This window comes from Dermacentor andersoni, chromosome 1, assembly GCF_023375885.2.
Source record: "Dermacentor andersoni chromosome 1, qqDerAnde1_hic_scaffold, whole genome shotgun sequence".
Classification (NCBI taxonomy): Eukaryota; Metazoa; Arthropoda; class Arachnida; order Ixodida; family Ixodidae; genus Dermacentor; species Dermacentor andersoni.
This window is the reverse complement of record NC_092814.1, coordinates 74417250-74436840: the sequence shown is the minus strand read 5'-3', so window position 1 is coordinate 74436840 and position 19591 is coordinate 74417250. Positions and strand designations below refer to the sequence as shown.

Genomic DNA, 19591 nt, shown 5'->3' with positions numbered 1-19591 from the left:
GGATCGAATCCCGGCCACGGCGGCCGCATTTCGATGGGGGCGAAATGCGAAAACACCCGTGTACTTAGATTTAGGTGCACGTTAAAGAACCCCAGGTGGTCGAAATTTCCGGAGTCCCCCACTACGGCGTGCCTCATAATCAGAAAGTGGTTTTGGCACGTAAACCCCAATAATTTTTAATTTTCTGCCGTCCTCGACTGCGCTTCCCTTCCCTTGGCACCCATTCTGTAACTCTAATAGTTCAATGGTTATCTACCCTACTTATTACACGGCCTCCCCAGCTCCATTTTTTTCTCCTAATGTCAACTAGAATATAGGCTATCCCCGTTTGCTTTCTGCTCCACACCGCCCTCTTCCTGTCTCTTAACATTACGCCTAACATCTTTCGTTACATCGCTCTTTGCGCGCTTCTGAACTGGTTCTCGAGCTTCTTTGTTAACCTCCAAGTTTCTGCCCCATATCTTAGCCCCGGTAGAATGCAATGATTGTACACTTTTCTTTTCAACGAGTGCAATCATACGTCGACAATGCCGAGCAGAGTCCCGTCCCGTAATGAGCAATGGAGACACCGAACTCATAACCGCATCATTGGTAGTGACAAACAAGACGCTGACACAGAAGACAATGATACATATGTAATCGTCGATCATCAAACAAAAATTAAATACACAGTGCCAAAGCTCCAATAAACGATTAATTACATAGCGTGGAGTCACATAATAAGCACGATGAGTGTACGTCACTCCTGTGTTCCCGCGCTGTACAATTAATCGCGCCTTACAAAGAAGCCTAGGTACATAACCTCGTGATCTATTAAACAATTGCATTGTGCGCAGTTATGCCTCCGTTGCGTTATGACGTCATGTAGAATGTTAGAATTCCAAGTTGCACATGTGAAATTTCTTCGGCGATGTTGCTTTGGGACTTCAAAAAAGGCCGTCAGCTGGGTGTATCGTGTCAAATACCGAAATTTGTTATTAAATATCGGAATATCAAACTTCGCGCTATTTGAATTTTTTGGGCGCGGTTAATGCGGTTACTATGACAGAGTGTATTTATATAATACTTGCAGCCTCTTTGATTTATAGACACAGTTTGGATTTCTCGACTCATTGTATTTTCCGTTTGTCAAACGGTTGTGCGCACATTCGTGCACGCGCAAAAGGTGGAGCCTGACGAGAGGAATGAAAAGGAGATGAAGGTCGTAATTTTCACTACTGATTTCACTTGTTTCACGCTGCATGCAACAAGCAGCGTTAAAAGACGCAGAAATTGGAAGCTTCCGTTGGGGCGCTTCGTCTTAGCATGGAGGGGGGGGGGTGCAGTGGGGTGTATTCATCGTCTTAGCTAATCACGTCTCCACGTAGGTTCAGACGGGACAGGAAGAAAAAGAGGTATTTCCGCAACGTTCACGGTAACGCGAAGGAACGCCTTCCCTTAAGCTGTTCGCGAAATTCTTGTTTCATCATGAAAGGAAAAATTGACATCGACACGTAAGTAGCACGAAGCTACAAAGGAAACCTACCCGGGTTTCTCATAATACAAACACTCGTAGTTGAAGAAAAAAATTTGTCCTGGTCCGGGATTTTTCTTCAACTACGGAGCTTTGTTTCGGGGAAAGCTGTGTGGGTTTCCTTTGTAGCTTCGTGCTACATACGGGTGGATGTCCATTTTTTTCTTTCATGAACTTTCCTCCACCTTGCGGAATTCCGCAGAACTGATTTGCCATAGTTTCTTTTCTCATCGTAAACAAAAACCATAGAATGCTATCGTGTAAGCTTTGCTCTTACGCAGCGAAGGACAATGCAAAATAGCAAATGTGGTCGTCATCGATTGTTAAAGCCAAATCAAACAAAGATGTCAAAAGGGTAACAACAAAAAAAAAACGTGCTGAGGAAAGCTGACTTTTTCTTGAGTGCAAATGTGAAAAAGGGGAAGGCGGCGAACGGTGGGAGCGTCTTTAACTTCTTGCAATAATTATTATTCATTAATTCCAAAGCGTGGAAGAGATGCTTTGATTCTAATGACTCGTGTTTTCGCCCCCTCACGCACTATGCCTTTCTGCACCAAGCGAAGCTAGTCCTCGATTTTCTTTATTCATTCTTTTGTTCCGGCCCGGGCTATAGTCTTGCGCCACCGCCGCTTCCTTTGTGCCGCTCCCCAGATTGAGCTTTGCCGTTCAACGCTTCCGCAGTGTTAAGCCCCAAAGGCTCTCAAGCTGTCTCAGTGACTGCGTTGTTAGGGGGCCCCTATTGGAGTGCATAATTGAGAACGGGCGCACGACAGCGTCGGCCCTGTACGAGGGATTATAATTGTCAATTATTGTTTCACGCACTCTGCCTGTGTACTCATGGTCCCTTTCAATTCGCTCCCTTTCCTCCCCTTTCTCTACCCTTCCCCCGCCCACCTCCCCAACTGGCCCTTCTTTTTTATTCCAGCTCTTTCACGTGAGAACATTTTTTCAACGTCACGCCCCTCTCTTCCTTTTATTTTTTTCTTCGCCTACCTTCTAAAGAACCCGCTGCGCGCATCGTCTCTAAGACGTTATTCGAACACCTCCCACAACATTACGTCCTTTTTCACATTTTTTTTTCTTTTCTTTCCCTCTAGCTCTTTTTTTTTACTCTATTTCGCTTTCGAAATCACGGCGTCCCTCCACTGCACACTGCATTTTTGCATCTTGTTCTCCTGGCACACTTTTTTCCATTTTCACTTTTTTGTCAGAGAGTGACTCAGTGTTTGCCGACGGCGTTATTTTTCCTCCCTTTTGTTCCCAACTCCTCCTTTCTCTGTTTTACAGACGTTAACATGGTTTCTGAGCCCAAGCCTCACCAAGTTAACCGCAAAAGGCAGAACCTTGCGCCGGATCCGTAAGTGTTGCTAATGCTTTCACTGTCTATACGTTTACCACTTTTTATGCACTTTCTTTTTGCAATGTATGCCAAGTGCAGACAAGAACCGCGAGTAGTGTTTCAAAGAAGTTGTATTGTATAGGAGCGCCGCGCGTGTAATCATCTAGCCGCATCTGCGGTCACATCGCTGGCGCGTCGTAATTTATGCATGCGCCTTGAAATGCCATTTTGGCGCCAGTCGAATATCTTGTTATCCATTCTATAAAAATGGGAAAAAAAGAGTATGTCAACCGCAATTCAAGGTCTACTTTTAAAATTTTGAGCGTTCTCGTATTTATCTGCATTCGACATCCACCGTTTTAAGATCCACTAATGGATTATTTGTCGGCCTCAATAAGGTCCCGCGTTTGTTTCCAAAGAATAACACTCTGCTATTTTTCATATGTTATCAAGAAAGAGCACGCGTTCTTGACGCCGTTGTATTACTTCATTATAATGTTTTGCCCTTATACATTATACAACTGCGTCGCGTGGCGCTTCACTAAAGGATTGCATATATTAATGCAGGGATTACATGTAACAGGACCAACAAATTGCTGTAGCAGCGTCAGACGATGAAACGGAAGTGATGGCTCGCTCTTATAGTGCTTGCTTTAGCGCGGCCGTCTTAAGTGCCCAAGGCCAAAATTCAGCAGCATTGTCCTCAGCGCGCCAGTGACCGGAGCGATCGCAATGAACGCGAAGCAAAAATGACGCCATTGAAACTGCCACCGGCAGGCCTGGATGGCATAGTCCCGCTTTCTCGAAATGAGGCAGCATTTTCTATGCTCTGATGGAAGATTCTTCTTCTTATGTTGCTTTTTTTTTATTTTGTAAAGACGCCTTCATAAATTTTGCAATATTTACATGCGTCATCGTTCTCAAGTCGAAGGTGGTGCGCTGAACGTTCTCTTCAAAACAATGGCTCGCACAGCTTTTAATGCATTCGTATTAGGACCGCCAAAGTGAAAATGTGTGTGTTTGCGCAGTGAGGGAAGCCGGTCATGGTGGTGTATATAAAAGACAGAATGTGTGTCGAGCGAGCTCCTGAGTAACACTTTGCAATGTGGTGAACACGGTTTAAAGCATGGATTCGGGACCTTAAATAGGTGCGACGTAATGCTAATGCATTTCTCTCACATTTACCGCTAAATCGTCCGTATTTGTTTTTCTTTCTAATATTTGGTTTCGCGCAGTCCATTAATATTTCTGTCGGTAGAAGGGAGCATCCGTTCCTTGTAAACACTTCTGTTCATTGTCCCTCCTGATTACCAAGATAACCAAATCTGAAGCCTTTATGAAATTTATGCAAGAACACCTGTGAGATGAATGCGGGAGTTTGCAATGATAGTTGAAGATGGGGAGGCAAGCTTAAGATGTTGAAGGTGATATACCGTTAGAAATATTGTATGAAGCTGAGGTGTTCATGCAAACTTCCTTATTAAAATGCAAAAGCGTGATAACCGGAATTTCGTCTCACGAGGAGATTTTCATTAGGTCCACCATTACCTTATAACCCGTTACTGGTTTAACGTTACCTACCAAAACGTTTCCAGATGCAGTGCAATACCTAGGCGTGTTTTCCGTACCCTTCTGGGCGAATTAATAATGGTTTCGCGTTACTTCAGCATCGTTTCAGTAAAAGTGATGCGGAAAATATGTGTGGCTAATGGACTGGCAATAAGAAAAATAGAGAGCGAAGAGAAGGAAAGGAGATTAACCATGGTCGTGCCCGGATGGCTAGCCTAGACATGGGGAAGGGAAGCTTCTATATTTTTATGGCATTCTTTTCTTTGCGTACACGTTGGTAACTGCTACCTGAGCTCCATGCTCAACTGGCACAATTCCCCACCGCCGCGATGTTGTTTTAGATGAGAGGGGGAAGAACCCATGTGTACGCAGTGCTCATGCAAGTTTTCGAAATTTCGCGCGCCATAATTCAGGGCTACAGTTAGCAAAATTTCTCTTAGGCCTAACGTCGCTTCGTGGGCCACCACCACCCGTGTCAGTTAATGGCATGAGAACAGAAGTGTAGCCACGGCGCCTTAGCGCGCGATAAGCTTTGTGAAACACGCTGAATCTGCGTCGCTGCCATTCAAAGAAGAGTCGTTCGCGCGTGAGGAAGGATCGTCAGAACGGCCGCCGGCCAATCACGGCAGCCGAAGACACGCGTGGCGCTATTGGGCCATTATTGGCCCTTGCACTGTAAAATATTTTACGCCCTTAAAATTGAATAAGGGTGCAAATGTCACTATAACTCACACCTTTAGACCCTTTAGACAGCATTCACGCTCAAGGGTGTAAATTATTTTACAGTGAGCGCTATAAAAACCCATATATAACCAAGACACGAGAGCAAAAGCTCCGGCCAGTCACACGTTTTGTGTGATCTAAAATCTATTACGCAAATTTAGTCCCACTTCTCTAAAAAATGTAATTTAATGCAGGAAAGCGATTTCTCTTGTTATTGCAGGATTCTGTTATTGCAGACAGCGCCACAAACTGTCTATCTCAGATTTCCCTCAGCGGAGACCGCGATTCAGTTTTCCACGCATGCGGGGATGTTTCAGACGCCTCGCCGCATCATTAGCAGCCTTTCACAATTTCCATTGCAACTGAACACTATGAATGGCGTACTAACGAGCAGGCGTTTTCGCAGCTCTGCGCAGACCGTTCTGCTGTGTACGCGTGCTATTTCTCACCGGATTAGTGGGCTTCGAAACGCATCGAGCGACATCACGCCGCATCGTAGTGTCTTCTTTCGCAATTACCAATTTCCGGCACGCGTCGTAGTTTATCAGTCGGCATAGCGCATAATTGACGACTATCAAACGCTGTTTGGGGGAACTGCTGCAGTTCCGCTTCGAATCACCAGACTCAGTTAGGCGAAACTCATGGAATACAAACACCCGTAGCCGTAAAGAGCCGCCTTTCTTAACACCGGCACCTGGCATGCATTCCCCAATAGCTTAAAGTCACGCATGGCTTGTACGTACATTATCAATGCTCCCTGAAATTCCGTAAAGAATTTTGTGTTGTTCAATTAAAAAAAAAAAGATAAAAATAATAACAAAGCCGTGAAGAAGCCCCGCCGCCGCGAAAGTACACTGGAATCGGAGGAATGCACGAGGCAAAGAAATGGTGCCCTCAGGTGTGCGGCATTCTTGAAGCTCGTGGAGACGACACCTGGCGCAACATCCTTATAGAAACTTCGGCCAGGGCATAAAATGAGGTAAGGAAAAGAAACGGGAAACTAAACGAATCGTATTGTCAGGAAAGCGAATGCTGGAAATGTACAGGCAGATCTCTCGGGGTGCATATGTCTAGCATGGAGCAATTTTATTCGAGCGATTTCTTTCCATTGCGCGGTGCGCTATTAACTACATGTCCGATGGCGTGTGCTCTCTCCGCCAGCTGTGCGTGATGCGGGTGCGCATAACGCTTAATGCGCTTCAGTGTGTTTTGCCCAAAAATTCTGGTGGGAGACAATTTGTCGTCATGTGGACGACGTTTCAAATCTTGCTTGTTTACGCAAAAACCGCGTGCCATAAGAAAAAAAAAATTCTTTTTTTTTTTTTTGTAATGCTAGAAAAATATTTCTTCGAAACTATGATGACCCTGCTTAAGCTTGCCATAGTTCTCATTGAAAAGTTTCGGCGCGTTGTCACTTCACACGTGCCCCCACGTGTGAAGAAAATGTGGCGATTTATGAGGCTTGAAATAAAGCTCCATCGTGGAATTGAAGAGATGCCGTAACGGTACGGCTCTTTAACGCGCACCTAAATCTCAGTGCACGTCATTTCCTCTTTCTATTCCCCCTTTCCCTTAACCCCAGTGCAGGGTAGCAAACAAGGCGATCTCTGGTTGACCTTCCTGCCTTTCCTCTCCTTGCTCTTTCTCTCTCTCTCTCTCTCGCTCTTCTTCGATTCAGCTTCTTCATCAGTGCAGTTGCTAGGGCGGGGAATACAAACTACGACCATAACCACCGAGCCCCAGCGTCGAGTGTAAAACTGTCCCAAGGTATTAAAAGGCTTTTTATCAGCAAAAAAAAATTTTTTTTTCAGCAGCTACGTGGTTTGTATTCTTGAACTGCAATCCCCGGTTAGAGTACACTCGTACTAAGGTAAACAAATATAATAAAAACAAAAATAAGGATAACAAAAGTCAACAAGATAAACAAGAAGACGCACAAAACATAGCCTCACTGGAACGCGAGCATTGGTACGGCGTTCAGTCGCCATGTTCGCACGGCTGCGCCGCAAAAGACGTGGGACGTATTTCTTTCCGCAAGTCAAGGGAATCATGTAAACCACACCCAGGGCGCATGCTCCAAACTGCTTCCTATGGTTAGTATTTCAAATATTTCGTCGTGTGACATGAGCATTCACACGCTCACGCACTGATAATTTTTCTTGGGCAGAAAAAAGAACTTTAACATCTACTTCACTGCCTATCTTCTTCAAGCTGTGCGAAATCTTGTGCAAGTAAGGGAGCACCGCGACTGGCTTATTTTCTCTGGCAGCGCTGTGAGCTGGTGCTTTGTCTTCCAGCTTGATTTTATTTAATGTCTTTTCTGCGACAGAAACTAACAAGAGCTCGGGGTACCCAGCATATGAAAGAAATACGTTGGCCAGACAAGCAGATGTTTAAATGAGTGATTGAAGGAGCATTCTTACAATGCTTATACCGCCGTGCAAGCTCATCTTGGCATTAACTACAGAGACTGTCGTTGTGACCCCGAATTTGAAAATTGCGTCATAATTTCCAAACACTGAGAACAGCTTACACGTGAAATCATAGAGGCTAACAAGATACAGCGGCTGGGCGACCTTTGCATCAACATGCCGTCATTGCCCTCACAAAAAACGATATCAAGTATCTGGCTGTGATGCAATAGGGGTTTATGTGTGGCTTAATGCAAAAGTTGTTTTCATTACTTTTGCTCATGTATATAGTTCTGGCGATTTCGCAAGTAAAGATCAGTTGAAGTCAGCGCCTGTGTTATGTTCTTCCTTCAGTCCTCGTCTTTTGCGCTGTGCAAACATGTCGATATTGAATCACCAAATCGCCGAAGCTTCCACCTTTTTGTGAATAGGTTAATTAATATAATACATGCGAGGCGTACATTTGTCTACTTTATTGTAATTCAATATAACCTTTAATCTCATGCAACGTTATTGAACCGTACGGACTTTAATGTGATGCATTCATTATGCATTACGAAGTTCACAAGCTACGATGAAATGCTAACAGCCGTTAATACAAGCGCACTCTGTGAGGCGTCGGCACATTGATGCCATGAGGACGAAGGCAATGTTTGATGTTTGTGATGACACTCCTGCGTTCCTTTGTGTGTGCGTGCGTGCGTGCGTGTGCGTGTGCGTGTGTGTGTGCGTGTGTGTTTTGTGTGTGTGCGTGCGTGTGCGTGTGCGCGTGTGCGTGTGCGCGTGTGCGCGTGCGCGTGTGGTTAGCAAGCTGCATATTTATCTCCCGATTAACTTCCTTACCTTTCGCATTTAATTCCTACCTGTAGCTTATAGTGAAAACTCGCACGCGCGCTCACGTGCTGCATGTCGTTACGCAAACACCAATGGTCTCAAAGACCTATACTTGGCTTTAACGAAATAGAAGCAGGCGTGCATTATGGCCTAATGAGTAGAATATGGGGTTGTTGTGATGTTGCGATGGGAGACCGAAGCGCGACCCCACAATCAGGCACGTATAACTATTTCACTTTCTCTGCTTGAGCTATTCAACTAGACCGCAGCAGCAACCACGCTCAGCAAAGTCGGGAGAGCTTGCAAAGAAAGCTTCGCTTCAAATGTCGGGCGCAAAGCTCGTTTCTCGCTCATGAAACCTCGCAAAAACAAGCGGACCCGAGTGTCCCGCAGCCAAATGCGTCGGCGATGCCGTGGCAACCGATAAAACCGGGCATGCGTTTCGCGCCACTGGCGACAACCTCAATAACTGCGCGGCGGAATCTCAAAGCGAAATCTAAACGCTGGGCGAGCGCACCGAAGCAGAACATAGGTGCCACCGTTAACAGCGGTAGCAGTTACCCTGCTAGGCCTAAGTAGCGACTCGCTTTTGTGGCTCGTTGGTATGACTTGTTTTTGTGGTTACCTTGTTGTTATGGTACCTCAAGGAGAGTACGCATTTGGGCAGGTTAGTTCATGATTACGAGTAGAAATCAGCGCTAAAAACAGGACGAAGAGAGGGACAATCACCTCAGCGCTGACTAACGACCAAGTGTCTTTATTCTTTCAATCGGCGTGTATATATATACTCTTCCGCTATCTCAAAGAACAAAAGCAACAGAAAATTCAGGATGCGCAGGGGCAATCAATTGTAATCAATGAGATATGAAGGCTATCTCCTTCGATAGGAGAGAAATGGAGGTGAGGCTTACGCATGCTTCGCCGCAATTATTAATGTGAAAGGCTTCGGAAATAAGACGTGCGCGGTCATCGCAATATATTGACAAATAGGTCACGTCTTGAAAAGACGGCTTGCAGCCACATTCATTGCAATACAGTGACAATTGACTCTCTCTAGCTTATTTTTGAACCTTGTTTGAGTGTTCGCGCATGCGGTCATTGATACACCGCCCCGTTTGGCCGATGCTATTCGTAGCCTATTCATAACCAACAGAATGAAGCCAAATGCGCTTCGATTACAATCTTGTAAACAGCTTTAGTTGACGTTATTACAATTCAGTCAACTCATCAGTGTTAATTGCAGGAAAGAGGAATCTTATAAACCTCCCAGTCACAACAGTCAACAACAAACCTCTGCCTATGCTGCTTTTTGCAACATTTTTGGTTTTCGGTCACCCGACTGAGTTGGTGGCACAGGCTACCTAACTTATTTCTGGCAGTGAACAAGCATCTAACGCCTACCCTGCTGACAACCTTTTTGAGATTATGCGCTACCTGGTGCACACATGAGATAACCGCAACCATTTTCCGTTAGTGATGCTCAGATTGAGCGGCTGCCGATTGCTTTCTTTTAAGGCTTGTTGCGAGACTTTCAGCGATGCTAGTTAAAAGCGGTAAGGGAAACATGCGAGCTTCAGCCTGGCTACTTATAATTCGAAGCGTGTATCTACTTGGTGGTCACAAGACCCGATGAGAGCCGCCTTCATGCAAGATCTTGCAATACCACGCTTAACTATATTTGAGTGTGCGGAGGAAAAGGGAAGAAGGCTCTTATGAGACCGAGGAGCATAACCCTAACATAGATGGTTGCTTGAGAGCGAGAGTTCCAAGTCTAAGAAACGCAGCTTATTGTATGACGGATTCTCCATGGTCAATTCAAAGGAACCTAAAACTGTGCGGAACACGTCATATACAGCACCAATAGGCTGCGCGCCAGGAGTGTTAGTATTATAAAAAATTAAAAAAGTCATCAACATACCGCATCCCTTCTACCGTCTCATAAGAGCCTTCTGCCCTTTTCCTCCGCACACTCAAAGATAGTTAAGCGTGGTATTGCAAGATCTTATGAAGGCGGCCCTCATCCGGTCTTGTGACCACCAAGTAGATACAAGCTTCGAATTGCAAGTAGCCAAGCTCGCATGTTTCCCGTTACCCTTTTTAACTAGCATCGCTGAAAGCTTCGCAACAAGCCTTAAGAGAAAGCAATCGGCAGCTGCTCAGTCTGAAAATCACTAACGGCAAATGGTTGCGGTTATCTCATATGTGCACCAGGTTGCGCATAATCTCAAAGAGGTTGTCAGCAGGGCAGGCGTTATGTTGTGTTCACTGCCAGAAATAAGTTAGGTAGCCTGTGCCACTAAGTCAATCAGGTGACCGAAAGCCAAGAATGTAGCAAAAAGCAGCACAGGCAGAATTTAGCTGACTGTTGTGACTGTGTGGTTAATAAGGTTCCAATTTCATGCAGGCATTTCTGTATATATCGGTCACACGGGGCGGTGCATCAATGAACTCATGTGCGAACACTAATAAAAGGTTCGAAAACAAGCTAGAGACAGTCAATTATCAATGCATTGCAGTGAATGTGGCTGCAAGCCGCTTTTTTTTTAAATATGTGACTTATTTGTCAAAATACTGCGATGACCGCGCACGTCTTATTTCCGAAGCCTTTCACATTCATAATAGCGGCGAAGCCTGTGTAAGCCTCCCCACCATTTCTCTTCTTCCGAAGAAGATAGCCTTCTACCTCATTGATTGCAATTTATTGCCCCTGCGCATTCTGAACTTTCTGTTGCTCTTGTGCTTTGACATAGCGGTAAAGTATATATATGCTGACTGAAAGAATAAAAACACTTGTTTGTTAGTCAGCGCTGTGGCCTGTGTCCCGCTCTTCGTCCTGTTGTTTAGCGCTGTTTTCTGCTCGTGATACCCCAAGGCGTGCTTTAAGCAACACCCAGAAACCGGGGCCAAATACGTACTCGTAAGAATTGTTTCTTATTGACCTACCCCCTTCATTTATGTGAACTTCGTTGTCACGGTTGGTCGGCGTCTGTTCTTATATGAACCGCCCTAGTGTATGGACTACTTTGTGACTGCGGGCTCAGCGCATATGCTTTACAGTCTCTGAGTATGAGCTATACGTCATAATGCAAAAAAGGGGTAAGGCGTGCAGACACGGACACAAGAGAAGAGAAGTGGGAAACACGAACGCTGACTATCAACTGAAGGAAGCACTGAGGCTAGAAAAGTGTCCGTGTTTGCACGCCTTACCCTTGTTTGCATCATGAATCCTTACCTTAGTTCAGCTTTCTGTCCTGAGCTATACGTTGCAGATATCGACAGCATACTCAGTTCGTTCGGAAACTTATACGGCAATTGGGAGCTCATATGTTTCGCCGAGTCGACCAAGTGGAACAAAGATAAATACACGCTAATGAGCACACTCTTAATCGAGTGACTGTTAGGTGATCACTCGCGCACATACAGAAAAAAAAAAGACTCCACACAGCCTTTAATGACGCACTGGCTCATCTCTGCAGGTTTCTATTGCAATAAAATGAAACAAATTGGCTGCAGCTTAGCTCAGCTAACGTTGGATATGCAAAGCGAAAAATTGGTTTAGCTTGGTTAAGTCGTGGTTTCACTTGGTTAAGTCATGGTTTCACTTAGCTGTAATTATTTTACTTAGGTATACAATCATCGTTTAGCCAGGTATGACGACTGTGCCTAGGTCGGTGGCTAGACATGACTGTGATTAGGCTTGGGTAGACACGCATCGTTCGACGGTGCGACGCCTGTTGTGCCAGAGGAAAAGTGCAAGTGCTAATCATGCAAAAAGACGCCGCGAACATGCGCAGCGTAGAAGCACAAACGGACAGGGCGCGAACACGGTCGCTGCATTGATATCGACGGTGCGACGCCTGTTGCATTCCGGACCCTCTCCAGTGAAACAACTCGCCATGCGATATCCGCGGGGTGTTCAGACGCCGCTTGGCGACGGCGGCTCAAAGCCTCCTGCTACCGCGCAACGCTCAGAGAAGACGGCCCGGCCTCGCTCTCATCCAAGGCCAAGCTCGCACTGACTAGGCGAGCGCGGCGCTCCTCTTAGCCAGGCGCGCGGCGAGTCACGTGGTCAGGCGGCGACCCAGCTGCGGAGAGCGCATGTGCCAAGCCGGCGGCGGTGGCGGAGCTCGGCGCGGTAAGTCACGTAATGCGTTGCCAAGGCTACGGCGCAGCTGCGGTCAAATGAAGGTCAAATTGCTGACGACGGCGAAACTCGCCTAGACTCGGTTAGTAAAGGTTTCGCTTTAAAATGAGCACGAGCTTCCAGACTGTGGCCCCACATGCTTACAGAAGTTCTTAGAACGTTACCGTCATGAAGAAAATGCCTAAGTGCAAAGGAGCCAGCAATCTACAATTTCAGACAAACGGTTGTATGCAAGATATACAACCCTTTGGGTTGTATATCTGCCACACAACAATAATCGCCATCTGCCTTGCTTGCGTTTCCTTTCTTCAAAACGCCGTGCCCGCTACTTTCCTGTCGGGAATACTTGTCATGGTGATAACGCGCATGCCGTTCGTTACTGGGAAGTACCGGGCTCGCAGCGTTAAAGAAATAAAATGCGGACGAGGCAGATGACGTTTATTGTTGTGTGGCAAGATACAACCCAAAGGGTGTAATTTTGTTTTAGAGTCTAAGTTCGCTGTGGATATACATAATCATGTAGGGGCGCGACCTACACACTCACTTCCCAAAGAGGAAGCTTTCGCTCGGGAGCTCCTATCTAAATACAGTGAAACGGAGAAATCATTTACCTCGGCAATCACGGCAGCGACTTTCGTGAAGTTTCTTGCATTTAAATGAAAAAAGTTTAACTTTAGGAACTGTAAGAACTGAATCACGCCATCATTTCATTTTTGATAAGTTCTCTAAAATTGCAAAATTGTAATAAATTCAGGTATCAAGTTTACAACTCAAGTCATAATAAACGATATCACAATTCTCTAAAGCGCGCCTAATCACGCATCTAAAGCAGCCAAAATTGATGTGTTATACACCGCTCTAAAATACACCACTAATTTGTGAGTAAGACTTTTGCGAAATCGCCGTATACACTGTAACTATTTCACGTAAGCTGTAAATTGGCATATCGCATTTCTCCGCTTGAGGTTACCTAACAGATGCAGTACAAGTAATTGGAATATCGGTTTTCTTTCTCTTTCTTGTCCTTTCTCCTTTTTTTCTGAAGAGTTACGGATTTGTAAACTTCGTGCTTCTTCTTAGTTTTTGAAACTTGCCTACTTTCGGCAATTTATTTTGCAGATTTGAGATCTGAAATAGAAATTTGCTTGTACGAGCGCAGAGCGGCTACAATTTAACTTAATATCTGTCAAATGCAGCAAACTTTGCACAGAGTGGTCCAGCGGATGTCTGAGAAAAACATTTTTGCGTATGAAAAATGTATTTGAATATGGGAATCGGTATAAGCCCCGAGCTAAAGCTTCCTCTTAATTCTTAGTTGTAGGGCAAGGCCGCGAGCCAATTACATTTTGTGGTCTATCTTGAGCCCGCGTTCCGGAAACTGCTTCTTGTTTAGCCAGATAATATAAATCACACATGGGACACCCGCCTTCTTGGCGTAGTGGCTTTGATGTTGCGTTGCTAAGCTCGACGGCGCAGAATAAAACCCCGGCCGTGGCGGCCGCATTTCGATGGGGGCGAAATGCAAAAAAAGAAAGCCCGTGTACGGCCCATTGGGGGCCCGTTAAAGAACCCCAGTGGTCAAAATTAGCGTGGAGTCCCTTAATACGGCTTGCCTGGTAATCAGATCATGGTTTTGGCACGCAAAACCAAAGAATTTAATTTGAAATCAAGGGTCAACTCCAGTAAGCAACAAATGGATGAAAGAATAATAAAATGTAAATAGAAGTCGGAACGTCACTTCCGCATGGTTCCCCGAAAGTTCAAGTAACCACACTGTAAAATACAATGGGCACAATGCACACTGTACAAACTTTCAGGAGTTCAACAACATCTCAGGCACGCTTCGCGCACCCAGTCAATCGATGCACAGTAACGGGCACGTGAAAATAGTTAATGCGAAACATATCCGCGTTTCCTACCATTTCTAGGAATATCTTCAGGGCCGCAACTGTGGAAGTGATGTTACTACAGAAGGCGTTAGCCTGGTAGTCAATGCCACCAATTGCTCCGCGTAAGAATGCGAGAAAGACGACGCGTGCTAACAGCGCGCTTTTGCAGTTTGGCCATGGCCGCACCTCGCGCGTTCATTTTCGACGAGCCTGTTACTCGGAATGCAACAGTGGCTATAGAAACTTACTGGAACAATATTCTTCAGACAACTAATCATACAAGCTGTGCACAGGTACAATGTCCCTGTGCAGAGAGAGAGAGAGAGAGAGAGAAATAGAAGACAGGAAAGGCGGGGAGGTTAACCAGACGCACGTCCGGTTTGCTACCCTGCACTGGGGAAGGGGGGATGGGGATGAAGAGAGAGATAGAGGAGCGAGAGAGCACAGTTTCGCGCACAGGGGAAGGTTCGCACCAAGTCTACACACGGTTTCCAGGACCTGTCGAGTTGAGGTAATTCAAGAGCGCTTTCGTGGCCTTCTGTGTCATCGACGCGAACGGCCAGGGTCCAAGGATCTTCATTACGGAAAATGGTCTAGAGTCCAGCTGGTTCAGTGCTGTCCGGAGAACTTCGCGCTCGACGTCGTACTGGGGACAGATACATAGGATGTGTTCAATAGTTTCCGTGGTTCCGCAAGAGTCGCACATGGGCGTATCCCCCATTCCAATGCGGAACGAGCAGGCCTTCGTAAATGCCACCCCGAGCCAGAGGCGGCACAATACTGTCGCCTCAGAGCGGGAAATTTTTTATGGCACTTGTAGCTTTAAGGATGGATCCAGGCTATGAGGATGACACTTCGGGACGTTGGGAGAATACCAGTATTTGTGGGTCATAGCTTCAGCCACAATATGAGGCTGTCTTGCAGCGTCGGTTCTTGATAAGGGGATTGGAACTGGTCGGTAATGTTCTATAGAACATTACAGGGACGTTGCTCTAGAGAACCAGTTTTTGACAAGTAGAAGTTGAGCATCCTTCATGGCTGTCTTTCATCTTCAACCAAATTCGGGCAGCTCTCGGAAAGGTTACCTACTAGAGAGGCCACCGCGAAGCAACTCCTTGTCATGTTTACTTTAGTTTCCAGCTTTACGCTAACGTTTACACACATAAATCGTTCCACGGCCGACTTCCACATACCCATTACAATAGAAACATATTCAAGCTGTCTCACGTGACTCTTTACGTGGCAGCTGAACTTTTCGCTGCTCTGAACTTTATATGGTCACAACCATATCCTCGCAACTGGATCAATCTGAGTGACACCAAACCGTCACTCCTGAGCATTAACTTCATAATTGTGAATGAAAGTGATAAACTTTAGTATATGACGTGCAGAAGGTACAAACGTGATAGGATTTCACAGCGAATATCAGTACATGTTCACTTGCACGCGGGAAACAACGATTAAAAACACATTGTTATAAGGCCTTCTTTTTTGTAAGAGTGTATGCCGTGTGTCCCAGCCAACGTTGGTAAGAAGTTCAACGAAAAATCGAACGGTTTAAAAAACACGGCGCAAGATACGATTTGAAGCCCTATGGTGTTGGGTATTCAAAACGGCTGACAACCAAACGTTTATATACATATATATCTCCCCGATGTCGCTCGTCATTGTGTGCATAAATACAAGAGGCGTGACGATCAAGTAAGATTTAGAGTTGCTTTCCCGACTGAGTTGACTTTTGCCATATCCGCGGAAGCTCTAAGTTTTATGCTCAAAAAATTGGACCCGTATCCATAAGGAAAAAGCTCTTACGCTAGAATTGTTCGTGGGAGCTCATTTAAGCCAATTCTGATGCTGGACATATCATTAGCGAGGGCGGCCGGCCAATAGCAAAGGATATTTACGAACGAAAACATTTGTGAATTCGGCCGCTGAATTGTAGCTTTCCATTGGTGGGATCAGATTTAATGCGCTGCATAACTATGGTAGCTGTGTCTCAGTCCCGAATACCATAAAGCTAAGCCTTCGTCGCGACTGCGTAGATGCAAACGCAAGGAGGCGAAGACATATATTCAGAGAAAACTTTAATATACATGCCCTGTGACTCTACATTTATGCTAGATGGGTTGTTTATCTGAGTTATGCGACGCAGATATTCACCTGTTTTGCTTTCTAGCATTCTCCTTTTTTCTCGGACCACTACAACTTTTTTTCTTCTTTCAATAGTATGTATTAACGCCTATAATAGTTGGTGACGTAAGATGTCGTTCCTTAATTTGCGTAGCAAATTTATACGACCAACATTACTCGCCAGTGGCAGACACCACCCTCTATGCTGCAGGCCTGTGCTCCCTTACTTGCTCTATAGTTGTCAGCAATAATTCAAAGACAAATGAGACCTCTTCAGCACGCTCCCACATAGCGACTAGAGCATTACCAACAATACCCCGAGGGAGGCACGAAGGCTCGCAAGTCCTTAGAGAGGATTGCATTTTTTTTTTCTCAGGACAGAGTCGCAAGCAACGGCCTCCTTTTACGAGGGCTCTTCAGCTGAGCACTCTGAGCACATAAAAGACCATTGATCGCAAAGTTTTACAGGAAAGCCGTTTATAATCAAATGCCTATACTCGTGCGCGCTGAATTTTTTGAAGGACCTATATATACGCCGCAGCGCTATTTTCTGGTTGCGCCGCTACTTGCGTCAGTCAATCCCTCTCCCCTCTTGGCTTTATTTCTTCGCCATCGGGACTCCGTTTATCGGCGCACGTCAACTACGGTTGCGCAAGCAGTAATTTGCTACATTCTTTCTGCCGCAGCCATTTCATCAGCTTGTTTTCCCCAGGAATCTTTCGCAACATTGACTAGTCGCTTCGGACTCTTTCATTATGCAGTCCGTGGTGCGCCGTGCGTGATAACGAAGTAATGGTGCCGGCAGTGGCGTAGATCTGTTCCCCTGGCACGAAGACGATTAAACGCGCAGCGCAGTAGGATTAAGCGATATGCGGTTCCCTTGCCCGACAGTTATTGATGGCTTCGGTTTGATCTCGAAGCGCGTGTGTGCGACGAAGCTTCGGGGACACGCAACAACCGCGCGCACCGCGCTAACCACGTACGACAACCCGTGTATGTACACGTCGCCATATATATATATATATATATATATATATATATGACGTTCAGAAACGAAAAGAAAGTTTAACTCCGCTCCGCTTTCGATTCTTTTTTATTTTGTACAATGATGCCGTGCTAAATGGCATAATAAACCACGGGAGCTGTTTCTCCGGTATAACCAGTGTACTAGCGTATTCTGCCTGGATGGTAGCGAGGTTTTTAGAGTGTATTTACCGGTATGTGTATGAAGGTACATAAATCATTAAGCTTTTGCTGCAGTCCTTGTCAGTCTTAAAGATAAGATGAATATGTCGCCCGACTAAAGCCGGCGACTTTGATGAATTCGCTTCGGCTAATACAGCCATCTTTAGTGAACCGCTGGTTCCGGTATAATGTAAATATTATTTTGCAATTATTTTCATTTATGTCTTTCTTCAGGCACTCCACCTACGTTACCTAATGAATCATTTGTGCCACAAATATTAAATCTCCTGAAGCGCAAAGGTGCAACCGCTCGATATGGCTTTCATATATTATAGAAAGGCACTTGATTCAGTAGATATGTCAGCATTCATAGAGGCATTGTGTAACCATGGAATACAGGAGGCATACGTGAATATCTTGGAAACTATCTAAAAAAATTCCACAGCTACCTTGGTCCTCCACAAGAAAAGTAGAAAGTTACATACCAAGAAAGGGGTCAGGCAAGGAGACACAATCCCTTCAGTGCTATTCACTGCATGCTTGGAAGAAATATTCCAGCTATTAAACTGGGAAAGCCTAGAAGTGAGGATCAACAACGAATATCTCAGAAACATTCGGTTTGCAGATGACATTGTCCTGTTCAGCAGCACCAGGTACGAATTACAACAAATGATTGAAGACGTTAACGGAGAAAGTGTAAGAGTGGGGTTGAAAATTAATATGCATAAGACAAAGATTTTGTTCACTAGCCTGGAAAGGGAACAAGAATTCAGAATCGCCAGTCAGCCTCTAGAGTCTGCACAGGAGTACGTTTTACCCAAGTCACTTATTCACAGGGGACCCTGATCCCGATAAGGAAAGTTACAGAAGAATAAAAACGGCTTGGAGTGCATACAGCACGCATTACCAAATCCTGCTTGGGAGCTTACAACTGTCGTGGAAATGAAAAGTGCACAATCATTGCATTCTACCGGTGCTAACATATGAGACAGAAACTTGGAGGTGAACAGAGAAGCTGGAGAACAAGTTAACGACTAGGCAAAGAGCAATCGAACGAAAAACGTTAGACGTAACGTTAAGAGACAGGAAGATAGCGGTGTGGATCAGCTAGTGGTAGTGGTGACAAACGGGGATAGTCGATATTCTAGTTGACATAAAGAAAGAAGAAATGGAGCTTGGGAGACTATATAATGCGAGAGTTCCAGTATGGGTACTAAAAGAAAGGTAGCGAAGTCGAGGAGGGCAGAAAACTAGGTGGGGGGATAAAATTAAGAAATTTGCAGGCACAACTTGGAATCAGCTGCCTCAAGACAGAGTTAATAGGAGATTGCAGGGAAAGGCCTTCGTCCTGCAATGGCCATAAAAAATATGCTGATGATGAGGATGGTGACGCTCTTGCTGGCTCAAATATTGCTTCTTGTTTTCTAGGCTGTATGTCCGAAAAAAAGCGACAGGTATACTTTCCAAACAGCTGCTGGTCATCTGCAGCACAGAAGAGCTCTCGATGCGCCGCACTCATTTTTAAATAAAAAACGACGTAGCACCGCAGATGAACTCATTTAAAGTCTTGTTTTTCCATTCTTTAGTGTTCGTCTTGCTCAAAACCGCCAACTGGGTGTAAGCAAAGTATAACTAAAAAAAAAATAAACGTTCTTGAGTGCAATGCTGGGCTGTCGCAAATTTCCATAAATGTCGGACACGCACAGCTATTAATTTGAGCTGCTGGGAGGCTCAGCTACCTTGCTGAATTTTGGAGTCATACAAGGTATGTGAAAATACAAAACAATTACCAAACCTCAGGGACATTTTTTCAAACAAATGTCTCTAGATTTCCTAGAGCAGCTGAAATAGCAG

The 19591-nt window shown here is 45.2% G+C and overlaps 1 protein-coding gene across 1 annotated transcript in view; it reads left to right on the top strand.

The window, feature by feature from the left end:
• The window catches only part of LOC126545441 (uncharacterized), a 265594-nt gene that overhangs the window by 188676 nt on the left and 57327 nt on the right, over positions 1-19591 (top strand). Inside the window, exon 3 of the mRNA XM_050193317.3 lies at positions 2801-2870. Within this exon, the coding sequence (XP_050049274.1) occupies positions 2801-2870 (70 nt within the window). The remainder of the gene's footprint in view (positions 1-2800; positions 2871-19591) is intronic.